The sequence below is a fragment of the Suricata suricatta genome, chromosome 8 (genome assembly GCF_006229205.1).
Source record: "Suricata suricatta isolate VVHF042 chromosome 8, meerkat_22Aug2017_6uvM2_HiC, whole genome shotgun sequence".
Classification (NCBI taxonomy): Eukaryota; Metazoa; Chordata; class Mammalia; order Carnivora; family Herpestidae; genus Suricata; species Suricata suricatta.
Window position 1 is genome coordinate 71,211,009 of NC_043707.1, and position 24,241 is coordinate 71,235,249.

General features: G+C 34.4%; 1 protein-coding gene and 1 long non-coding RNA gene across 2 annotated transcripts in view; one reads left to right on the forward strand and one right to left on the reverse strand.

Annotated features, from left to right (window-relative positions):
* The window catches only part of LOC115298276, an 86,034-nt gene that overhangs the window by 32,452 nt on the left and 29,341 nt on the right, over positions 1-24,241 (forward strand). The gene's annotated exons all lie outside the window — the stretch shown is intronic.
* On the reverse strand, positions 387-20,048 carry LOC115298274 (calcium-activated chloride channel regulator 1-like). Its single transcript, XM_029946840.1, has 14 exons — positions 19,890-20,048; positions 18,720-18,860; positions 18,382-18,529; positions 17,919-18,027; positions 15,532-15,712; positions 11,528-11,755; positions 10,494-10,718; positions 7,974-8,151; positions 7,020-7,120; positions 6,442-6,666; positions 5,883-6,153; positions 5,183-5,353; positions 4,401-4,640; positions 387-727 (listed from the first exon to the last, which is right to left on the reverse strand). Exons 1-14 carry the CDS (start codon positions 20,046-20,048, stop codon positions 387-389), a joined length of 2,718 nt encoding a protein of 905 aa, XP_029802700.1.

Here is a 24,241-nt window from a genome sequence, read left to right on the forward strand (position 1 = left end):
ATGCTGCTATAAAATTATTCCTGTTGTGGATACATAAATATTTTTCAAATGGCTTAGATAAGTTCTGATTTTGTTATTATATTAGGTTAATCTGTAGCACACTTTGAAAACATTTCTTAAAACACCCTTAAGTACAAATACACATTTTCTTTTTATGTTGAGTTAATAAATAGATTTTTCAAAGATTGGAAATGGTATAGTCATTTTGATTTACATTTAACAACTAATTACTATGAATGAACTCAGATAGGAAATTTATAACTTTTGTATATTTACTTTTCTATTACACAGAGTTTTATAATAAATAAGTACCGCAAATTAAGTTCTAAATAAATGTTAACCAAGTATGTATAACATTGAGTTTTATTTCTAATACACTTTGTAGTTTAAAATATAGATAAAGCCACAGCTAAACCCAAAATTGCCAAACTGGTTGCAGAAGTCTTGGTACCCAGAGCAGGGACACTGGCTTCCTGCGGAGGAATGAACTTGATTGCTTGTGCGATGTTAGAGACCTCTGAGGCGAGATTAGTTTCATGGATGGCTTGGATTGCAATATAGATTTTGGTGCCATTTTCTATTTTAAAAGGTTCTGGTTTAAATTCAAAAACTTCTATTGAGCCAGCCTCCTTAGGTGTCAGACTAGAAGTATTCACTAAAGTAGCATTGTCAAAATCTTCTTGGAGATCCTGGAAGTGCTTACTTATTCTTATAATGTAGCTGTTGGCTGGAAAACAAATAAATACTTCATGTATATTAAAATCACTAGGATGCCTTATTACCACCATACTGTCTTACATTTAGGTGCCTATCAGAAATGCACACTAGGATTTGGGTGTAGAAATTGCAGATGTAGGTTTTGTCTGGTTATTCCATCTTAATACAAAAATGCCCATTCCAAGAGGCACATGCACCCTAATGTTTATAGTAGCGCTATCAACAATAGCCAAATTATGGAAAGAGCCCAAATGTCTGTCAACGGATGAATAGGTAAAGAAGGTGTACACACACACACACACACACACACACACACACACACACAATGAAATATTACTTGGTGATGAAAGAGAATGAAATCTTGCCATTTGCAACAATGTGGATGGAACTAGAGTGGATTATGCTAAGCAAAATAAGTCCGTCAAGAGAAAGACAGATAATCACATGACTTCACTCTTATGTGAAATTTGAGAAACTTAACATGATCATAGGGGAGGGGAAGGAAAAATAAGATAAAAACACAGAGGGAGGCAAACCATAAGAGACTCTTGAATACAGAGAACAAACTAAGGGTTAATGGGGGCTCGGGGGTGGGGCAAATGGTTGATGGGCATTAAGGAGGGCTCTTGTTGGGATGAGCACTGGGTGTTATATATAAGTGATAAATCACTGGGTTCAACTACTGAAGCCAAGATTATACTGTATGTTAACTAACTTGAGAATAAAAAAATAATAAAGAACAAATATGTGAGCAGTTTTTTTATCTAGTTATCTAATCATAGAAATTAAAGTCATAGTACTAAAAAATGAAATCTAGTTTTTTTTTTTAGAAGTAGAGATATAAAGAGCTAAATCTATTTTTAGAATAAGGAACACAATAATGTTCAAGTATAGGAAAGACTTTCAGTATCCCGTATCTGTATTGTTTCTCATTAAGCCGAGAGGACTAGACGGGAGAGTAAGACGCCAGTAGTATGGGAGACAGGGATAAGGATAGAGGGCAATGGAAGCAGAGAGGTTAGAATGTGTACTAATTAAAATGTGCTCAAGAGTTAGGCAGACTTTGATTAATACTCCAATTCTACTACTTTCTATCTGTGTAACAAATAAAAATATATTTAACCTTTTTACGTTTAGTTTTCTTATCTACAAAATGGAAATTCGTTCAAATATTTATTGAATGACTACTACTTGACTGGTAAGAATTATATAAGATAATGCACAAAAAGTGTTTAGCAAAGTGTCTGGGACCTAAATGTTTGAAATATTAGTTATTATAACTGTTACTTTGTCAAGAAAAGAAAGGAAGTTGCTGACATATTTTTTTATTCCAAAGTGCTTTTAGAGATCTACCAGAGCCATCAATATAAAAATATATTCTCATATCTGAAATGCCATGAACAGTAAAAACATCAAATGTCTTTTTTTTGAAGTGAAAACTATTTTTTCATGAAATGTTGAAGGTGCTTTAAGTGTGTGGCGAATAACTTCGATTTAGTGATTTTAATAAAAATTCAGACCCTCTGCCTTAGCATTCTAGTTGTTTGGTAACAGGCCTGATCAGTCCATTTTACTACTTTTCACATGTACCCTGCATTCCAACTCAGTGGGTCTGTTTATGTCTATCCTTTATTTTTGATTCAGATATTTTATTATGAGTTTTTGCTTTTTTGAACTTGATCATATTATTTGGTTTGACTCTCTGGAATGTGCCTCCCTCACCCTCCTTATGCAAACTGTACTAATTCTTCAAGTCCCAACAGGAAGCCCAATGTCTTCATGACGACTTGTTCACATATTTTATCCACTCTGATGACTCCTGTTGCACAGAGTGGAGTTTTCCGGATTATTTTATGGAGGTTCAGTTTATCTTTTTAATTAGATTATATTCTTGAGGACAAAGAGTATGGTTTACATTTTTTTTTATTAACTAGAATATCTGGCACAGTGTTGGATTTGTATTTAACCTCTTATTGACCAACCATATAGCTATTAAGTTGATGCCCAAAATAAAGGAATTTGAGAATTATAAAATATTAGAATTACATCTACTTGTTTTAATACTTTTGGGTCGCCTAGTAGTTTTTATATTTGAAAGGTATGGAAATTGGGTACCTGAGAGTTTGAGTACTTCTTTGGAGATTATATAGATATTCATTTATTCCTTAAGATACTGCTACTACCTTATTTTGTAATACTTGATGGTTAACATTTTATAGCAACTACAACCTCTTCTTATTTGTCACAAGGAAAGCTAGATTAGGTCCACCTAATTTTAGACATTTGTGGTTAAACATAGTGAAGTTCTTTCTCTCCCAGTGTCGGTATGTAATGCATTCTTCCTTCTTTTAGTTCCTGTAATCAGGTTATGAACCCAATCTTGAACTGAAGACTTGATTTGACTGAATTGAAATCATAACTAAACAGTTGATCAGGTAATTTTATTTGTGGCTTTTTCAGTGCAGGCATTTTAAAAATTTTGTTCTGCCATATTTCTAAGGATCATAGCATGAAAAAATAATGTATTTCAGAAGTTGTCATGATAAGAGTTTTCAAAACTGAAGTACACAAGAACTCCTTGTGCATATTCTGTTTCCTTTGGTTTTTAGAATGATTTATTCCTTATGTAAGATGACAAAAAGAAATTTAGCTTTGAAAAATGTTGCATAGGAAATGAAAGGTTAAAAAGCATCTTTTCTTTTGAGAATATGCAGTAAGGGGTTTATTGTAACCCAAGAAGAGTCCTGAACATATGGCTACCCAGCTCTGACAATCCTTGAGACATTGTATATATTGATATTGAATATTGCTTTGATTTTTCAGCCTTAAAGGGAAAATAGCAAGATTGGCTTTATCTCAAAAGAATCAACTATACTAGCACAATACTGAAATGTGATAGGAATTCAATAAAAATTAATTAAATTCAGTTTAAAGTATAGATAAAAGTGACTTACTTTCTGAAATGAGGGTAATTTATTATAAGGAGCTTTGAATGAATGAGCTATTTCAGTTCATTCAAAGTCCATGACCAAAATCTCTTCTAACTAGTGAGTTTCTCTGCATGTGATCCTCTCTCTTCGTGGGACACCTTCACTTAACTTGGCTAACTTCTCTCATTCTTTAAAACTTAGACCAGGGATAGTCTTCCCTAGGAAGCATTTTATGATATACCTTGTGATCTTAACCCCCCAACCAGGAGTTTGTGGCCTCCCAATGGGCTGCCATTACTTGCAGTAAGTGTCTTCTGCACTCAACTGACTTTTGAGAGTAGGGGTTGTGTCTTAGGAACTTAGTGTTTGAAAATGAGTGAAATGAGTACAGAAATACTTAGAAAACCTTTTCTTTGTTAGGGAGAAGAAAAATGCAACAGAAAGGTGTTAACAGTTTTCTAAAAGTCATTTCTAAGATGGTTCGTATTATGAGAGGCAGTTTGACACAATAGAATTCAAAAGAGTGGATTTGATTTCTAAGTTACTAAACATAGAAATAATTTGGGCCATTTCATTATCTCTTGGAGCTTCAATTTTTCCATCTTAAAGTAGGTGAGTAATGACCCATAGTAAACACTCCATACATGTTAGGACACTAGAAAATTCTTGGCAAATGAAAGCCAAAGGGATTTCTTTTATATATATATATTTTTTTTTTCTTTTATATATTTTAAAACATAATATGAAACTTACCTTTTCCTTTATCAAGAACTTTGCCAGGGGCAGTCCATGAAAGTTGAATTTGATCTCCTTTAACCGTAGCCTCAAGGTCTTTGATTTTAACGGGTGGGAACGCATGAGTAAGACTACCAGCAGGAGGAGCTCCTGATACAGTAAATGACTCTCCAGAGGTTAGTCTGCTGAAGTCTTCTACTTCAGCTTCTGCCATGTCCTCTTTGACTTCAGGCCTGGGTGGGTTCACTATGATTTTACCTGCCAAAAAAAGTAATTTTGTGATTTTTCAAAATGCGATGTCTATTCTTTATCTTGTAATCTCATCTTGCAGCTGTAGAGGGTTAAGAGTGATTGATAACAGACATTGAGAAGTAACAGCTTTTAGTGAAAACAGCTTGTTTTATTGGTGCCATTTTAAAATTGATGAGGAGACATTAGACAATGTTAGAACTATCTCTTAACATATCTGTATTTAATACTTAACTGTAAATCCTTGAGGACAAGGATGGTGTCTTATATATCTTTGTAGCTCCAGGGTCTAGCACAATGCTTGTCACATTGGGAGGTGCTCAGTAACTTTTTTTCCAATGTAAATGAAACAAACGGAGGGGGATATACACAAAACATGTTGGAAGCATAGTCTTGTGTTAGGTTATTAACGTGAATATGGTTTTGAAATACACAGATGATTATATAACTGTATACTGTATAACTGTTTTCCATAGTATATGATATTTTCAGTGCTTGCCATATGTAACTTATTTAAACAAATGTCCCATTTCTATCTTAATAACCCTTACCATTTTCAACATAGCCTGGAATATATAGAGCTTTGTTCCGTTGTTGTCTTAAACTTAGTCTAGCTGGTTTTTTTTTTGCCTGGGCATGTACTTTTAAACTGTATCTACCATTTCCATGGAAATCTGTGAAATATCTTGAGTAGATGCCATCATTCTTCACAGTATCAGCACCTAGATATTATAATGTATAAAATGTAATAATTAGCCGTTCAACAGAGTAACAATGACAGTCCTAACTGTTCATGAGCACAAATGTTAGTGATTATTTTGGAAATGAGTCTAAGTACATGAACCCTGGAATCAGGCTGCAAAGACTGGTTTGCTATCTGCTAACCTTTGACCTTGGAAAAGTAATTCATAGTAAGTATTCAATTAATATTAGCTACTATTATGTCATATAGGAATTCTAACAAAATAAGAAAAATATAAACTGGAAGAAGCACATGCAAAACACTGATGCTAACGAAAATGGAGAAAAATTGTACTCAACTTCCTGGGGGAAGTAAAATTGTTCATAAAACTTAAAATAAACGTGCTCATATCTGTGCTGGTCGATAATTGAATAGAAGCTATTAAAAGCATTAAAATTTGGTTTACTTAAAAATTGATTCATTCACATACATAGGCAATACTGATTTCTACGTTATGTGACTATAGTAGGATTTTAGGTGCAGTGGAAGTTGATGCAGATTCTTATTACCTGCACCATTGTCCCAGAGCTCCAGTTTTACTTGATGCCCATTTTCACTTTCTATAATGGCTGTTACGTTGACTCCCAGAACAGGCAAAAGTCCTTGACTGACATGTGCATAAACAATCACTGGGTTAGGGTAATGTGTTGTGCTTCGGCTCATGTGAGCAGTCGCAGTTACCGGGAGTGTGGTAGAACTTCGTGCTCGAGTAGTCATTGTCACTGTTAGTTCTTGAGAGCTGGCCTGTTTATTTAGAAGGTGGTAACTCCAAGTACCTGTCTGAAAATCCAACGTATCTATGTGAGAGCTTTTGTGGTATTTTCCTATTCTTGTTTGGAATACAAAATTTTTAGAAATTTAGGCAGAGTAATAGTAACGATTTTAATATTCAATTTTATAAGCTAGTAAATAGTATAGATATGAATATCTTATCATCCTACTTGGCTTCTTTTTTATGACAGATGATCTGTCTCTGTTTTAATATTGACCGTGTAGCACATGTTATCTTCATTTTCTTTCTTTTTCAAAATTGATTCATAAATCATGGAGGAAAAAGAATATTCTTACCTCTGCAATACCGGGTATTTGAAGACGGGCAGTCCGAATATTTAGTTTATCTTCTTTGAAATCTGAGGTGTTATATCTTCTTCCTTTTGGATCTTGGAGAAGAATTTCTGGCTTTTGTATGGTCCACGTGACAACAAAGAAAGTGTCATTTCCAACTGTACTATCCACAGGCACTGTACCATTTATCCATTTCTTTCCGGTAATACTCAAAGCTTTACTTTCCAACTGTTACAAAATAAAACAAAGACCACAGAGAACAAATTTGTTATCATAGTTAATAAAATTTCAAAGTTTCGTCAGTTCAGAGTAATTCTAAATTTATGTCTAAGATTTCAGTAAAATAATTATTTTGAAGAGTTTTACAAATAAAAGCATTTATAATTATACATAATAGAAGAATCAAAAGAAAAGATGGCTATCGGTGTCACAAAAAAAGGAAATTCAGTAAGAATGTTTTTCTGTACCCCTGAAATATTTTCAAGCCAAAGAGTTATGTATTACAGACAGAAATGACTATTTAGGATAACGGAAATTTATTATAGATGTGAAAAGGAAAATAATTTTCCTGTGATACCAACCTGAATAGCCTGCTGAGTGATGCTGCCACTTCTAGATGAAATTCTGCTGAAGGCATCAGTAAGGCCATTTATGTCTTTATTGGCAAAAAAACGATATCCTCCTAAAATGGAATTGTTTTTACTTTTATAATACTAATTTCAGTTAGGAAAATCATACTTGTTCTTGTGCTGTTATCAATATAAATTTGAGGAAAACTTAAAGAACTTGCCAAATATTACTGTTTTTATATCAATCATTAGATGTAAGAGCCTTTGATACTACTGCTGTCACAGTAACAAAGCTGATCTAATCACTAAATGTTATAAAAATGAAATTTAAGACAATTTTTTGAACTGGCTGCTTATTTTTAGTTGTGTCTTAGGTATACTAAAATAATTTAGAGAATGGCAGTAAAAGTTTAGAATTCAGTAAAAGTTAAGTGAGAAAATAAATAATATAGGAGTAACAAAAAGAGAAATTACTTAGATTCAGGAATGGAAAAGGATGGATTGCTGGAGGCAAGAATGGGTAATCAGGACTTTAACTATAGCCTTGGGCAAATTGTTTTTGCTCTGTAGGGTTCCATTTCCTCTTCTATAAATTAGGGCTGTCTGAACCCTGACTGTAGGATTGACATGACAAATATGTGGAAGAATTTTGGAATCATAATCGAGGGTCATTAATAATCATGGAGTAGGAATTTTCAATTTGGTGGTATTGGTAGAAAGTGGTGAGAAATGAATGAAGTCAGAAATGTTGGCCAATATTGGAAGAAGCTGGTCTAGGTAGGAAGGCGGAGAGGAGGCAGGGAGGGGAAAGGAAAGTTTAATTTGAAGGAGAACGACAAGGAAGGGACGAAGATTTTTTAGGATAGGAAGATTTTGAGCAGTTTTGTAGTTGAAAGGAGAAAGAACTCTTGGAATGGGAGAGCCTAAAAATGTATTTTTTATTCAAACCATATTCCAAAGGTTTACCTGTCATATTTGACAGGGTCTCCAGTTCTTTGGCAGCAGCAGGTCCCAGAGCAATAGTGTGGATGATTGCACCACTTTGCTTTACCTCCTCAAAGCATGAGCTTATTTGATTATCTTCCCCATCTGTTAGTAATACTATCTCAGAACCGGAAGTACTCTGGTCACTATGAGTAATTGCCTGGTAGTGAAAAATGAGATTATTTGTTATAGAATATCATATCTAAATAAATTTAAAATAAGATTAAACCTGTTATTTAGTCTTGGAGAAGTCTTTAGGCCTATGCATCAGAGTAGGCAAAAGGAAACTTTTTTGCATTGTCATTCCAGGCTGAGTTGGCATGGAGGTACGTGCCATGTGCACTGGTCTTGTAGGTTTTCAAAGACCGAGTGTTAACAGAGCTTCTAATCCTTTCAGTGTATATTCAAGCTACCCAAGAAAGAATAAAACACTTTAGAACAATGCCCATCATATAGTAAACTAAGTGACTGTTAGTTGTTATTATTGTTATCCAGGAGATGCTTGGGGTAGAGGCAAATAACCCAGGCAATTTTGGCAGTATACTAGACAGCACTTGCAAAGTCATGACTAAAGGCAGGCATGCAAAGTTAAATGATGTGCCTTTTTATGTATTTTAGTTACTCATTGAAGGATCTCAGGATATCCTGGGAAAACCCCCATAAAGTAGGAAGTTTAAAAATTTGTCAAGTATTACAAGGTTTTTTGGTCTTTTCCTGACTTCTTGCAAGAGTATTGGCTAAACTCTTTAGTCAGACAAATTGAGAGTAAATTCTAGTTCTGCCATTTGCTCAATAGAGTAGATAGTGTTTAGTACCCCCCGCGTCCCCATATATAACAGAGTTCTATAAATAGCTCAATGTAGTGATTAGCTTTTTGGATTTTGGGGTAAGAAAGACCAGTTTTGGATCATAGATTTTCCAATTGCTGGCTATGTGATCTTAAGGACAGTATTTAATTACTATAAACCTCAGTTTCCTTATGTGCAAAATGGGTATAATAATACCTGCCTGAAAAATGATGGTAAGGATAAATAAGATCATATATGTAAAGTATTTAACATAGGCAATAAAGTAGTATATGCTCAATACATTTTAGCTATTATGATTATTATGATTATGATCATGATTATGTAAATAAAATGCTTATATATTGTTATGGTTTAATTATAAAAGTAATTAAGAGGTATTTATAACTTTGAAGGTGATTTGACATAATCTATTCAGCTATAGACTCTGTGGTCAAAATGTCATAAGATATATATAAAAATATACTAACAAAACATATATCAACCAATATGTGCAAACATTACGACATATTCCCAAGATATGGTACTGTCATATTTTTGAACTGAAGAGACATAGATAAGAATTATATTTATTATAATAATAGCAATCCTTTCTTGAGCACTTATCTTACATAATTCTTACATTTAAATGAGATAGGTATTATTGTTTTTCACATTTTTTATCTGAGTAAATTGAGATTTTCTGAGTTAATAACTTAGCCAAGGTTATTTAGCTAATAAATAATAGAACCCCAATCCTAGGTTTTACCTAAATTCAGAGCCTTTGTACTATCTAAAACTGGTATGCTTTATAAAAAATAGACTCCATGAGAAAGCTAAGAGATAGTATTAATTAGTGGCCTGGAAAAGAGTAACGGTGAAACAATGGATCAGTGAAGTGAAGTTTTTGTGACTTAAAAAATGACCATAGGGATGCCTGAGTGACTTGGTTGGTTAAGTGACTGACTCTTGACTTCAGCTCAGCCGTGATCTTGTGTTTGTGAATTTAAGCCCCGCATCAGACTCTGCTGATGGTGAGGAGCCTGATTGGGACTCTGTCTTCCTCTCTGTCTGCCCCTGTTCTGCTTGTTTTCTGTTTCTCAAAATAAAAATAAACTTAAAAAAATGATAGTAAATAGGCTTAAATAGTGGCTATCTCAGGTTGGAAGAAATTCACATCATAAGGCAGTATAATAAAGTGCTCAAAAGTTGCTCCCAATTTTTTATTTCACAATTTTCATTTCTTTAAACTTCCACCTATATATCTTGGGTTTGGTACTGTACCGCCTGAGGAACTACCCCATCTTTGTGACTTTTAATTGTCTATTTAACTCAATGAAACTAGGGTTTTCTTTATCTATAACAGAAATATTACTAATTTCCCTCTTCCCTGCACAGTCCCTGGCAAAGCATTATTGTCTGTTCATAGATTCAGACTGTGGCAGTGATAGGGAAATGGAGAGCTCTTTAATGGAATCACAGTGGTTAAGTGCACGTAGATTTTTCTCCCCTTACTTAACCACTCCTGTCCCCAACTCAGTACCTCAAGAGTGTTGCTGGAATGACCGCATTCAGAGCAGCTCCAGCTATAAACCACAGGCAGTATATTATTTAGATAAGAGCCCTATGAGCTCATAACCCTTGTTCAAAGATGTTGGGGCAAAAGTAAAAGCAATGGTAACTGTAAATGGTATTTGGAGAAGCATTTTTATTTTACCTGGAATCCTGCAGTGAGACCCCTGCAGATTGAAGTTCCGCCGTCAGCTGCTCGAGGCAGTTTTGCCCTGATCTCTTCATAAGCATTCTCATCAGTTATTTTTATTAGATTATTTTGGATTGTGGCAACACTTTCAAATGTGACCAACCCAACCAAGGATCCCTTTTCTATAATTTGAATCAAGTATAGTTCTACTGCTTGATTCATTCGAAAGAGACGGTCTTCCTGTAAGAAAAAGATGTCTGAATAACTCCTGAGTCTCCTCAGGTCTTGACAGATTGGTGAAAGACAAGGTTTTCATGGGCCGGAGATCATGATAGTCATTGAGTACCGTATTTTAGAATTTAACTCCTTTATCTTATTAAAGAGAAATAATGTTGATGAAAAAATTTCAAAATCAGACATGTTTTACTTAGAAAGCCTTTACAATATATGCCTTTTTATTTAAGAGTTTTACATTAAGGAATTCCTGCTAAGGCAGTGATTTAAAATTGCATATAGAGATGTTCATTGCAACATAATTTTTAACAATAACAAGTTGAAAACTCTAAAATGTCCAATAACAGGAGGTTATTTGATTAAATTGTGGTATATGCATATGATACAACCTTTAAAAATTATGTCATTAAATCATTTTTTCCATAAGGGGTGTTCAAGGTATAGTAAGTAAAAAAAAATCATATATAAAATATAATAACATTTTTGAGGAGGAAAAGCAAATATGCAGAAAAATGACTGGAATGACATGTTCAATGGTGAAATTATGTATAAATTTGTTTAGTTACATTATTTCTAGTTTGTTAGGCCTAAAAATTAAAGAATAAACATAAATCATATTCCAATCATCTTAATAAAACAATTATTTTCATTTTAGTGTATCATCTTCTAGTACTTGTTCATATAGAATCACTGTGCTAAAATTTATTAGAATAATATATATTTTAGTTAGTTTAGTAGAACTAAACCTAAGATTAAATTATATTTCTAGTAGCTTAAATACTTAACTTAAGAGAGCTAACAAATAAATGTCTTACTGAATTCATGCTTCCAGATTTATCAAGTACCAAACAGACTACTCGCTGTTTAGTCTTCAGTAATGAAAATGTAGGATGAGGTGGTGGATCTGTTCCTGTCATGGGAGGTGCCTTCTGAAAATCATCAGATTTCACAATTACATCCCACGTGCTTCTGTGATCGCACATTTTGTTTTGTAGGTTTGGAGCTTCCGTATTGTGTGTTTCTGCTGTACAAAATTCAGTTACCTGAAAACAGTCGATTAGAAGACACTATTACATGAATTGGCAAGCACTCCAATTCCAAACATGCAGCCAGCTGCCATATACATCCTCCACAGATTTTATCTCCTGACAATTAAAAATTATTTCATTATCTAACAATCTGACATCCATTTTATGTACCTCAGTAGAGAGGAAGCAAGGTGGAATGATCCCTGGAAAGTTTTTTAGTGGTTCTTTTAGGTATAGGGAGATCACAGCACGGGGTGGGGGGTGGCGGCTGGTGCCCCTGCATAAGCTACCTTGGTATTTTCCCTTCTGAAACCCTGGATGACTCAAGGTTGAATTAAGTTTAATGGAAAAGGAACTGGATTTGCAGTGATTTCTAGCTGCCCTCTAAAAGTGAGATAAAGAAAGTGACCTTTTTAATTGCCTAAGTGTTTTCTATATCTTTATAGTTTATCAAAAACCTTGAGAACAGATATTTTAACAAACTGGATTGTTATTGGCTCCAGTGAACTCTGACATAAAATAATACTCCCGAGAAAGTAATGAAAATGTAGGGAGAAAACAAGGAAATGTGATTGCTCTCTTGTAGTTGCAAGTGGTGAGTTGTATCCAGTAATTTTGCCAAATGATGTTTCCTTGCAGTAGAATCTGTGAAAATCCTCCAAGTTTTGAAAACTTCATAACTTGGAAAAATCCTCCCATAAACTAGTGCAGCATTCAGGAAGGAATTCATCTTGCAGTAAGCCTCTGCTTATTAGAAATATTTTATAAGTTTAAAAATGCCCTCTCAATGCAGTCTCTAGATGTAAGGTCAAGTTTAGAACTAAATTATTAAATTTGAATACCTTTTATTTAAGTTTTAAGATTTTGTTTCCTTCTCATATAGACAACTTAGGTTTACTATATAATGATTTACATTTCCCAGAAAGGGTTTATTGGATGGGAGAAAAATACAGTGTCAGTCAAAGTGGTGATTGATAATCAAGTTTTGCTGAAATGAAATGCCTATCAAATCTGGGCCCTCTTTCCCCTGCCACTGCCTTTATTTGCAGACTTCACATCTCTTATCTGCCTATGGCCATGGCCTTCCGACTGGTCTCCCTTCCTCCTCCATCATCTCACTCCATTTTCCCCTTTACTATTAGTAAATCATACGATTAGTATAATCATCTTCCTGAAAGGATTAGGCTGATCAGATCACCAGTCTGAAACTAGTAGGATAAAATCCAAACTCCTTAGCTTTGTAGGTCCCATTTCCTTCTTTCAATCTGGCCTCCTGGTCCTTGCTCACCATCCTCTGCTTATATCGCACTGAATTTTTTTCCTGTTCTCAGAGTATGCTAGAACTTTTCACAAGCGTCTCTGCTAACCCAAGTGGGAAAAGGGAAAGGTAATGTGCAAATTAGAAAAAGACCTGTTTTCAAGTTTTTGTTTTTGTTTTGTTTTGATGCCTATTTACCTGAAAATTATTCTAGTAAATATTAAACATTTTAGTGACCATGATGCAGATAATTTGGTCAGTGCCCAACTGTACAATCATGCATGGGATCCTTACATTTTTTCCCCCACTCTTTGCTTTTATAAACTTTTTATTTTTCCAAAAGTAGCTCTTCCTGTTCCTGCTGTGGCAACTTCATACTCATTTTTCCTCAAGTACAAATGTTTTTCATCCCTTTAGAAACAATTTTCTGACCTCCATTTGATGTTGCTGTACTCTCACAGCACTTGGCTTATAACTCTCTCTCTCTCTTCTTATATCTCTACCTTTGTCACTAAATTGAGTCCCTCGGGAACAGTTATCTTTAATTATTTCTCTATTTCCAGCTCCTAACACAGCGCTGGGCATGATGTGGGATTAATGAAGTTTAAGGGAAGGAAATCATGGAATTGAACATTCAGTATTTCAGATCATATCTCTTTTGGATCTGAGTTTATGCCTTGAGTACAGGTGCTATGCAATTCATTTAATCTGCTATGATAATTAGAATCAGTATTATTCTGGACAAGATGTTCAGCATTTATCTCTGAGACATGGATTATATAATTAGATGCGTTCCATATTTCAGCTACGTGATATTTTTCATTATTATTTGTATCTCAGGTAGGCAGCATGAGTTATCTTTTTGATAGATGCTTTTGGGATTTTAGCTTCGTACAGACAGTAAATATTCCAATTATCATCTTGTGTCACCTGACCGGATATCTATTTGGATGCTGAATTCTTTGGCTAGCCTTTGCAGATCCAGATTCAGCAGGTTAAAATGAACTTTCTTGACTTGTGTTCGAACTGTTTCCAGGAGGGAGCTTTATTAGACTGGAAAACAACTTCTTTTTTTTTTAATGTTTTTTTTTAATGTCTTTATTTTATTTTGAGAGAAAGAGCAGAGAGTGAGCAGGGGAGGGGCAGAGAGAAGGGGAGGCACAGAATCTAAGCAGGCTGCAGGCTTTGAGCGGTCAGCACAGAACCCAACACGGGGCTCGAACCCACGGTCTATGAGATCATGACCTGAGCCGAAGTCGGATGCTTAACCGACTGATCCACCCAGGTGCCCCTAGAAAACAGCTTCTAATTGAATATCTAATTGGGTTCATTTAAGAGTTTTAGAAGAAAATATCAAGTCTATCTTTGTACTCAAGTTCTTCATCATTAATGCCATAGTCCCTAAAACAATTTTAAATTTTATTGGAAATACTAGGCTTTTCCAACCTCTACCCATGGAAGTATTTGTTGCTAGTGATTTGGTATATGGAAATTTGCTTCTTTTAAATAAGTTAGTCTTACTTACTAGAGCTGGTATGATTTATTTTGATTTGTTTTTGATAACTTTAATATTTAAACATTTTTTTACATGTTTAGAAACCTTCATTAGGTAACTATAATCTGTATATGTTTACATTAATTAAGATTGGACATATCTAGGGAAGGAGACAATTGACTATTATCCAAATATTTTATAAGTTAAAAACAATAAAACTTTTAAAATTTATTTGTACTCACCTTGTGCTGAGCACCATGATCATGCTTTATTTATACTATCTCTTGTAAAACTAACAACGACACTGTGAAGTGTTATAATTCCCATTTATGAGAAGAGAGAACTAGGTATCAGATTTAGCAGTTTGCTCATAATGACATAGTATGGAGAAGACATTTGTTATCAAGTCTTTCTAACTCCAACACACCTGTTCTTATCTATCATGTTTTGTACATTGAAACCAGATATTTCAGGTCAAACATTAGTCTTAAAACTTGAATTATTGTGTTAATACTTTTTAATTGGTCAGACTGGTGATTGTGAAATTTTCCCTTAATTTTTTATGTAGAAACCGAGCCATGTAAATTCCCACAATATCACTTTGCAATAGCCTGATGTCCTTTAGTGTGAAAGTAATAGAAAATTTAGAATGTCAGTACTTTTCCAAAGCTATAGAATGAATTCTTTTAGAAAAGTAGTATGACCAACACGTAGAAGAGAGAATTAAGAGTAAGCTTGTAGTTCTAGAACTACACAAATCCATGGAAGTCAAATGAGGGAGGGGGTGTTGTAAGCAATTATGTGACATCAATGAAAAGGGTACAGTTCTACTTGTGAAGAAGTGAAAGAGGTTAACAAAAAAAGGTGGAATGATTTCTAGACACACCCTGACACAGGCTGGAGAAAAAATATTCATTATGTCTGTGCGATCTCCCTCATTTCTGTTGGTATACATAATTTCCTAGTTCAAAATCCAGCTTCCACAATTAATCCTTTCCAAAGTGTTCCTTTTGGAGACTAGAAAAAGAAGGTACTTACAGAGTTGAGACTTTGCATAAACATTATGGAGTCCTTTGCAGTCTGGGATTCGTTTGGGATGAATGTGCAGTTTGCTTCATACAGCCCCGTCAGTGAGTCACGCCTGCACGGCCTTGTTACACAGCTGCCTCCCTGACATCCCTTGAAAACCACATTAGTGCCAGTAATATGAGTTGAACATCTATGATGAAAGAATTAAGTTATATATATATGAAGACCAGAAGTCATGAAAAAAGACTAAAATCCTGAAGTCTTTCCTTAATGATAATTGCTATAGATCATGGACAAACATTTCATTTTGACAAAAGTAGGCTCAGTGTTCTACCCCTATTTAAAATTCGTAACAAGAACAATGGTGCCAATTCATATTTATTAACATTCATTGCTCACTAATCTGATCAATAAGTCTATTATCCATGTGACCTCAAGCTAAAGATAATTCCTAAGCTATAGAGATGTTGTAAAGAGTAAATGAGTTAAGAGATATAGAGGAGTTGCTTCATAGTGGGAATGAGAGAGTCAACATTTTGCTGAAAACCCTCTTAAATTTCTATGTATGAAACACACATACACAAATATTGCTATAGAGATATATAAATATATACATATCTGCATGTATACCATATATACACAACCATATGTAGTTTTGTGTTTATAGCATCTTGCAATTTGCATTTTGAAAACCACTGAGCTAGTTTGAAGGAAGAAATAAAAATAAATCCTACATGGAAATGCTTGCACATTCAAACAAACCATTTAGTCTTCATGGTAAGTAAGAGAATTGTGAAGTCCTTGGAGGTGGGGTATGGGTCAAATATTCTACGGAGTGCCTGTTTATCTGTAATATTTACTTTTATTCTGCATTAATATTGTCGTGATACTCATCCACTTAAATATATTTTTTGGTATTGCAAGGATTAAAGGAGATAGTGAGTCATATATTCCAAGATGGTTAGCTCTAGAGTAAGCCTGAAAATTAAATTTACACTGCCTCAACATGCCTGGCACACAGTAGGAGTTCCTATCTTTTTTTATGACTGATAAGGAAACATTCATTTTTCATTTACTTACCAAAAATTTGCCTGGTACATTCTTTGTTTACCTTCTACTTTCCTTTGTGCCAGCCCCAAGGCTAGGGAATTAAAAAAAAAGAAGTCCTCAAGGATATTAAAGTTTAGTGTGGAAAATGAAATTACCCAGACCACTGCCACTCAGTGTGAGAGACCCATGTGTACTGCTTGAGGACACTTTCACATATAACCCCCAACGCAGGGAGAGGAAAAAGACACTTGGGAAAAAAAACTAAGTCTGACAGAATGAACAAGCATTGTTTAGGTCAGGGAGGAGGTGTGGGGAGGAGTTGCATGGCGCAAGAACCTGTCTGTGTCAGAATCCAGTCAGCTGAATAGGGATAAAGCCAACAACATGAAGGATATGGGGAGAGGCTATTTCTCTCACACCTCTTTAATATGGTTTTTATCCCAAAGATGTATTTTCTTTTTTTTTAAATTTTTTAACATTTATTTATTTTTGAAAGACAGAGAGAGACAGATCATTAGCAGGGGAGGGGCCGAGAGAGAGGGACACACAGAATCAGAAGCAGGCTCCAGGCTCTGAGCTGTCAGCACAGAGCCTGATGTGGGGCTCCAACCCACGAACTGTGAGATCATGACCTGAGCCGAAGCTGATGCTCAACCGACTGAGCCACCCAGGCACCCCCAAAGATGTATTTTCAATGATACTGATTTCTATTGTTCTTTTATACTCTTTAAATACTCCATGTTTAAATATCTCATCTATTTATTAATAGGAGCTGTCTAAATCTACCCAGGATTATATTTATATTTAAAGAATATAATAATAATAATAATAATAATAATAATAATAATATATTTATGTTTCAAAAGGCATTACTCACTTATTCATATGAAAAATACTTTTTTAATTTTAAGATTAAATGAAAAATAAAATATATATAACATGAAGCTCTAGTAGGTTATTTGATTACAATGAAACAGATTCACCTTACAGATTTATGAATCAAATGGAATAAAAGATTGGGAAAAATAAGAGATCGGGTGGAAACTTGAACTCCCGTTCTCGGATATCTCAAGGTTTAGGCTACAACTTTTTCCTTTCTCCTCTGGCAAGAACACGTTTTAGGATAATCCCCATGAATACTGAAATGAGCCCCAATTCCTGATTGATCTTGATTCCAATGTAGAATCCCCAGAAATAGTTGGACATAAACATAGGGGGGATGTTGGATATTGCAGTTAACTATATGAGCATTCAATCCCTGAGATAGCCTTTGTTTGCCAAGTATAGAGAATTTAGAAGTCATAAGTGAAAAGTTTTGAAAACAAATTTATTCAATACAATGATACCTTGTTGCTTCAATAGTGTTCCTTCTGGAAATATAGAATGGCCGGTCCACATTATACTCATCAAATATTCCCCATCGAAGATGGGCCCACTCATGGACAAACACTCTGCCTGTGAGAGAATATGGCCACTTATAAATTTATATTTATAATATTTTAATACAGTGTCCATGTAATTTATGTTTCCCTACCCCATATCCTTAGCATCATTGAGTCAAAGAACTTTGGAAATTGATACCTTTCATTAGATCAAAAATGTTGAAATGGGTTAGTATCAATGAATGACTAAATTTGTTATTAAACAGACACATACACAAAGAAGTATAATTATGTTGAACATAGCTACTATATTTCCAGACAAAGGTATTAGTCAAGTACTTATTTTTCTTTAATTTTTTAAAAATACCATTCATCATATTTGTTTCCAATGGAAATACAAGTAGAAGAATAAAATAGATATCCCTACCTCGGGATCCATAGATAGGCAAATTATTAGTCAACAGGAAGTTTGGAGTAAAATGTATGTATTGTCCTTTTTCCCCACATTGTCCATATTGAAGTGTATAGGGATCATCTCCATATTTTAGGTAAGGATTAGCAACTATGACATCTGCCTAAAAAGCAGGATAAATCAAAACATCACAAGAGTGATAGAAAGAAAGATTTCTCTCTCAATTAAGACAAGTAATATTTCTAATTTAATTACTAAGTAGTGATTAGGAATTACTAAAAAATTTATGAGTATTAATTTTTAGGAAGCACAGGAAGAAAAAAGCCGTGTAAGAGCTAGATAAAATACTCTACCTGGTCATATGATTCTTGTTTTGGCATTACGTACTCAGGTTTTGACTTCCAGGTCATTGGAATTAGAATGCTTACATTCCTGAAATAAAGTCTTCGTTTGGTGGCATGAAATAGGTAAGTAGAAGCTTCACTTACCATTTCCTGATGAAATTAAAAATATATTGTGGTAACAATTTCACAGTGAAATAAGCATGAAAGTGTATATACAAACAAGAAGAAGCACATCTAAGCTCCCTTTCTCCAAATATTTTGGCAAAAACTAATTGAAAAATATGTTGAATTTAACTCTATCTTTTTAATCTGTAAGCTCCTCATTTTCATATGCTCAAACATCAATGCTACTTTCTACCTATCCAGACCTACATTGACTGTTATGGATTGGAGAGGGTAGTCAGAGTTTTAAGAGAGATGAAAGACAGAGGCTGTTGGCAAATTGCTTATTTAATCAAAGTGAGGTGCTTAGAATTGGGTTGAAAGTTTAAAGCTTAGTAAATTTTATACTTGTTAATTGAAAAAAAACCACTTTGCTAGATTTATTTTGTGTTACTTTTATGCAATAAGGGTAATAATTTACCTCATAGGGATATTGAGAAGATCAACGGGATAGTATATATTAAAAGGCTGTATATAGTACATATATATATACACATATTAGACTGCTCTCTATATATTATGCTAACCCTAATAAAATTTAAGAAGTAAATCAACTTCAAAAATGTGCAATATTTTCTTCAAAAACAAATACATCAGTTTTTTAAATTTTTTGGAGTTGAACAAGTATGAAAACTGAAAAAATGTATAATGAGATCTAGTGCTTCAGTGCAGGTTAGCTATTTAAACAAAAAAGTTAACTTTATAAAGGCAAAATTTGGAAAGAATTCGCCTCCGGCTCTAAAATTTTTCATTTAGTTTAATGAGTTGAAAAAATATTGTAATTTGGCCTTTTCATAATTTATTAGGGGAATGACTAATACTATTAACATATGATAAATCATACTTTAAGCAGATATGAATCTTGGAAGTTTAGATACATACTACATAAATGATGACTATTGTCAAAGCAATTTTGGAAAGTTACAACTCTGTGAGCCTGTTTATATGTCTTGGAAACATAGATGGAAAATACTTACTGAAATAAAAGTAAGTGGATAATAAAGTTTTCTCTCTTACCTTTATGTTTTGAATGAGTTTTTCATCTTCTGGTACACTAGGGTTAATAGCAATGACAATGCCATCATATCCATTGTTATTTACATTTATCATTGAGCTTTTCATTCCAGGCAAGAGATGTAAAGCTAGGAATAGAATAACATACAGACTGAGCACCATTTTTGCACATTACAATAAACCTCATGGAAATGCAAGGAGAGTATTTATGTGTCTCCTTAATTCAGGAATTTGAATCTAGCCCAAAATATTTGCATAAATATAACATGATGAGTTACTAAAATATATTGATGAACTTCCTTATCTTACTTCCTTATCCTGAAGATTTAAGTTGTTGAGTAGCAATGGGGATTATGCTGAACACATTTATCATATTTTCTAAGACAGTTAAAGTCTTAAGTATTCATTGACTTGTGTAATTCTTTAGATTGTTTAGTTGTCATTCTCATTATGGTGGTTAGTCATCATCATCATCCTCATCATCAAAAGATTGTTAAGTCCTGGGATCTTTTTACAGAAAAGCATTCTATGGAAGGATGAGGAAGTGAAATAAAAAGCACCAGGAAAGAGCAGATGAAAAATGTCTATTTAAAAAAGAAAATAAAACAAAAAACAAAGGAAGGAACTGGAGTGCGAGTGGCAATGAATTAGGGTCTGCATTCTTCCTTTAGATGGGCGTGATACAGTCATCGTGGTCAGGGACAACTATGGGTCAAGAGAAAATGGATTTTTTGATTACCTTCTGTGATGACTACTTGTGTATCTGAGTTTTCAGGTAGCACTGAATGCTTTAAGTCTTATATAACTTGACAATTTGATGTGCTTTAATTAAGATTTCTCTTTTGGACTGAACGCAAATCTGCCAATGTCCCTTAGTTTAAAATATTTGTACATATAGCATTGTCAGCTGGCTTTGGAGTCAGATGAATCTAAGGTGAATACAAAGCTTCTTGTAAATTTGTGCCAGTTATATTCTGTGTTTTCATTGACTTCTTTTGTAAAACTTTATATATAGTCTTCCAGTGTTTAACTGGGAATAAAGAGTGTCTGAGCCTACCCCAAAAAGATTAGAGTAAGGAATGTCAGAAATGAAACTATAAGCTTCAACAATCTCTGCCTATTGACAATGTCCTTTCCTTGCCAGTCATGCTTAGATGTGGTCTCACCCATAAATCTTCTCAAATTGTCCACATTAGAAGTAATGTTTCTTTCAGGGAACTTGGGTGCCTCAGTCGGTTAAGTGCCTAAATCTTGATTTTGGCTCAGGTCATGATCTCATGGTTCGTGAGATTGAGCCCCTGTGCTGACAGCACAGAGCCTGGTTGGGATTGTCTCTTGCCCTCTCTCTCTGCTCTGTCCTTCTCATGTGTGTACCCTCTCTCTCTCAAAATAAATACATAAACATAAAATATAAGTAATCTTTCTTTTATACTCATTTAAGTCACTTACTACATACTACTTGTATTGCAATATTACTTGTATTGCATTTGGTATTATTAAGATACATAGTATACCTGTGTATGCATGAAAAATCTTTGGAGAAAAGAGCTTCTTTTTCTCCCTCCCTCCCTCCCTCCCTCTTTCTTTCTTTCTTTCTTTCTTTCTTTCTTTCTTTCTTTCTTTCCTTTCTTTCTTTCTTTCTTTCTTTCCTCCTTCTCCTTCCTCTTCCTCCTTCTTTTTCCTTCTTCTTCCTCTTCTGCTCCTCCTTTAGTTTAACCTCTCTCAATCTAGATTCTCTATATTATAAAATGCAGACAGTAATACCCATCTGCAAAGAATGTTGTGGAGGTTAAACAAAATAACATGTATGAAAGTACTTATGTGTACAAGAGCCTGGTACATAATGGCCCTCAATTAATATTTATACCTTGATTTTCATTATACCTTTTTCTTTTCAATTTTTTACTTAAATTCTAGTTAGTTAACATATAGTACAATAATGGTTTTAGGAGTAGAATTCAGTGATTCATCATTTTCATACAATACCCAGTGCTCATTAGCCCTCACTAATATCCATTTCCCATCTAGCCCATTCCCCACTACTCACCTCCCTCCATCAACCTGCAGTTTGTTCTCTATCTTTAAGAGTCTCTTATAGTTTGTTTCCCACTCTCTCTCCCCTACTCATATGTTCATCTGTTTGTTTCTTAAAGTCCACATATAAGTGAAGTCATACAGTATTTGTCTTCCTCTGACTGACTTATCTTGCTTAGCATAATATATTCTAGCTCCATCCATGTTGTTGCGAATGACAAGATTTCATTCTTTTTGATGGCTGAGTAATATTCCATTTTGTGTGTGTGTGTGTGTGTGTGTGTGTGTGTGTGTGTGTGTGTGTGTGTATACACCACATCTCTCCTTTATCCATTCGTCAGTTGATGGACATTTGAGCTCTCTCCATTGTTTGACTATTGTTGATAATGCAGCTATCCCATTGGGGAGCACATGTACCTCTTCAAATCTGTAGTTTTGTATTTTTAGCTAAATACATAATAGTGCAATTGCTGGATCATAGGGTAGCTCTATTTTTAACTTTTTGAGGACCTTCTTTACTGTTCTCTAAAGTGCCTGCAATGGTTTGCATTCCTACCAACAGTGAAAGATGGTATCCTGTTCTCCGTATCCTCACCAACACTTGTTGTTTCTTGTGTTGTTAATGTTAGCCATTCTGACAGGTGTGAGGTGGTATCTCATCATGGTTTTGATTTATATTTCCCTGAAGATGAGTGATGTTGAGCATCATTTCATGTTTCTGTTAGCCATATGAATCTCTCTGTGAAAAAGTGTCTATTCATATCTTCTGCCCATTTCTTCACTGGATTATTCATTTTTTTTTTGATGTTGAACTTGATAAGTTCTTTATAGATTTTGATAGTAACCCTTTATCTGATATGTCATTTGCAAATATCTTCTATCATTCTTTAGCCTGTGTTTTAGTTTTGTTGATAGTTTCCTTTGCAGTGTAGAAGGTTATTTTCATGAAGTCCCATATGTTCATTTTTGCTTTTGTTTCCCTTGCCTTTGGTGACATATCTAGTAAGAAGTTGCTCTGGTTGAGGTGAAAGAGGGTGCTGCCTGTGTTCTGTAGGATTTTATGGTTTCATGTCTCACATTTAAGTATTTCATCATTTTGAATTTATTTTTGTGTATGGTGTAAGAAAGTGGCCCAGTTTCATTCTTTCGCATGCCATCATCCAGCTTTCCCAGTGCCATTTATTCAAGAGAATGTCTTTTTTTTTATTGGATATTTTTTCCTGATTTGTCAATTATTAGTTGAATTTCTGGGCTGATTAGTACCTTTCTTGGCTTTCTATTCTGTTCCATGATCTGTGTCTCTGTTTTTGTTCCAGTACCATACTGTCTTGATGACTACAGCTTTGTAATATAGCTTGAAGTCTGGAGTCTTGATGCTTCCAGATTTGCTTTGCTTTTTCAGGATTGCTTTGGCTATTCAGGGTCTTTTGTGGTTTCATACAAATTTTAGAATTATTTGTTCTATCTCTGTGAAAAACGCTGGTGGTATTTTCATGGGGATTGCATTAAATGTGTGGATTGCTTTGGGTAGTATAGACATCTTACCATTTTTTTAAATGTTTATTTTTGAGAGAGAGAATTGGGATGGGGGGAGGATCCAAAGTGGGCTTCAGCTGTCTGTGCTTATAGCAGAGAACCTGATGCAGGGCTCAAATTCACAAACTGTGAAATAATGACCCAAGCTGAAGTCAGATGCTTAACTGACTAAGCCACCCAGGTTCCCCAACATTTTAACAATTTCTGTTCTTCTAATCCATGCGCATAGAATGCTTTTCCACTTCTTTGTGTCCTTTTCAGGTTTTTTCTTAAGTGTTATCTAGTTAACAGATCTTTTATCCCTTTGGTTGAGTTTATTCATAGGTATCGAATTGTTTTTGGTGAAATTGCAAATGGGATTGATTTCTTGATTTCTTTATTTGCTGCTTTTTAATTGGTGTATAGAAATGCAATTGATTTCTTTTTTTTTAAAGTAGTTTATTGTCAAATTAGTTTCCATACAACACCTGGTGTTCTTCCCCACAAGTGCCCTCCTCCATCACCACCACCTCTTTTCCCCCTTCCCCTTTCAACCCTCAGTCCGTTTTCAGTATTCAATAGTCTCTCAAGTTTTGCATGCCTTTCTCTCCCCAACTCTCTTTCCCTCCCCCTGGTCCTCCATTAGGTTTCTCCTGTTTTCCTGTTAGACCTATGAGTGCAAACATATGGTATCTGTCCTTCTCTGCCTGACTTATTTCGCTTAACATGACACTCTCGAGGTCCATCCACTTTCCTACAAATGGCCAGATTTCATTCTTTCTCATTGCCATGTAATACTCCATTGT

Coding starts and splice junctions, on each gene's coding strand:
- LOC115298274 (XM_029946840.1), bottom strand. CDS start 20,048: ATGGTGCTCAGTCTGTATGTTATTCTATTCCTAGCTTTACATCTCTTG. Junction 18,028..18,381: donor GCCTATCTATGGATCCCGAG/GTAGGGATATCT, acceptor ATTCTCTCACAG/GCAGAGTGTTTGTCCATGAG. Junction 4,641..5,182: donor TCCAGGCTATGTTGAAAATG/GTAAGGGTTATT, acceptor TTTTTTTGGCAG/GTAAAATCATAGTGAACCCA.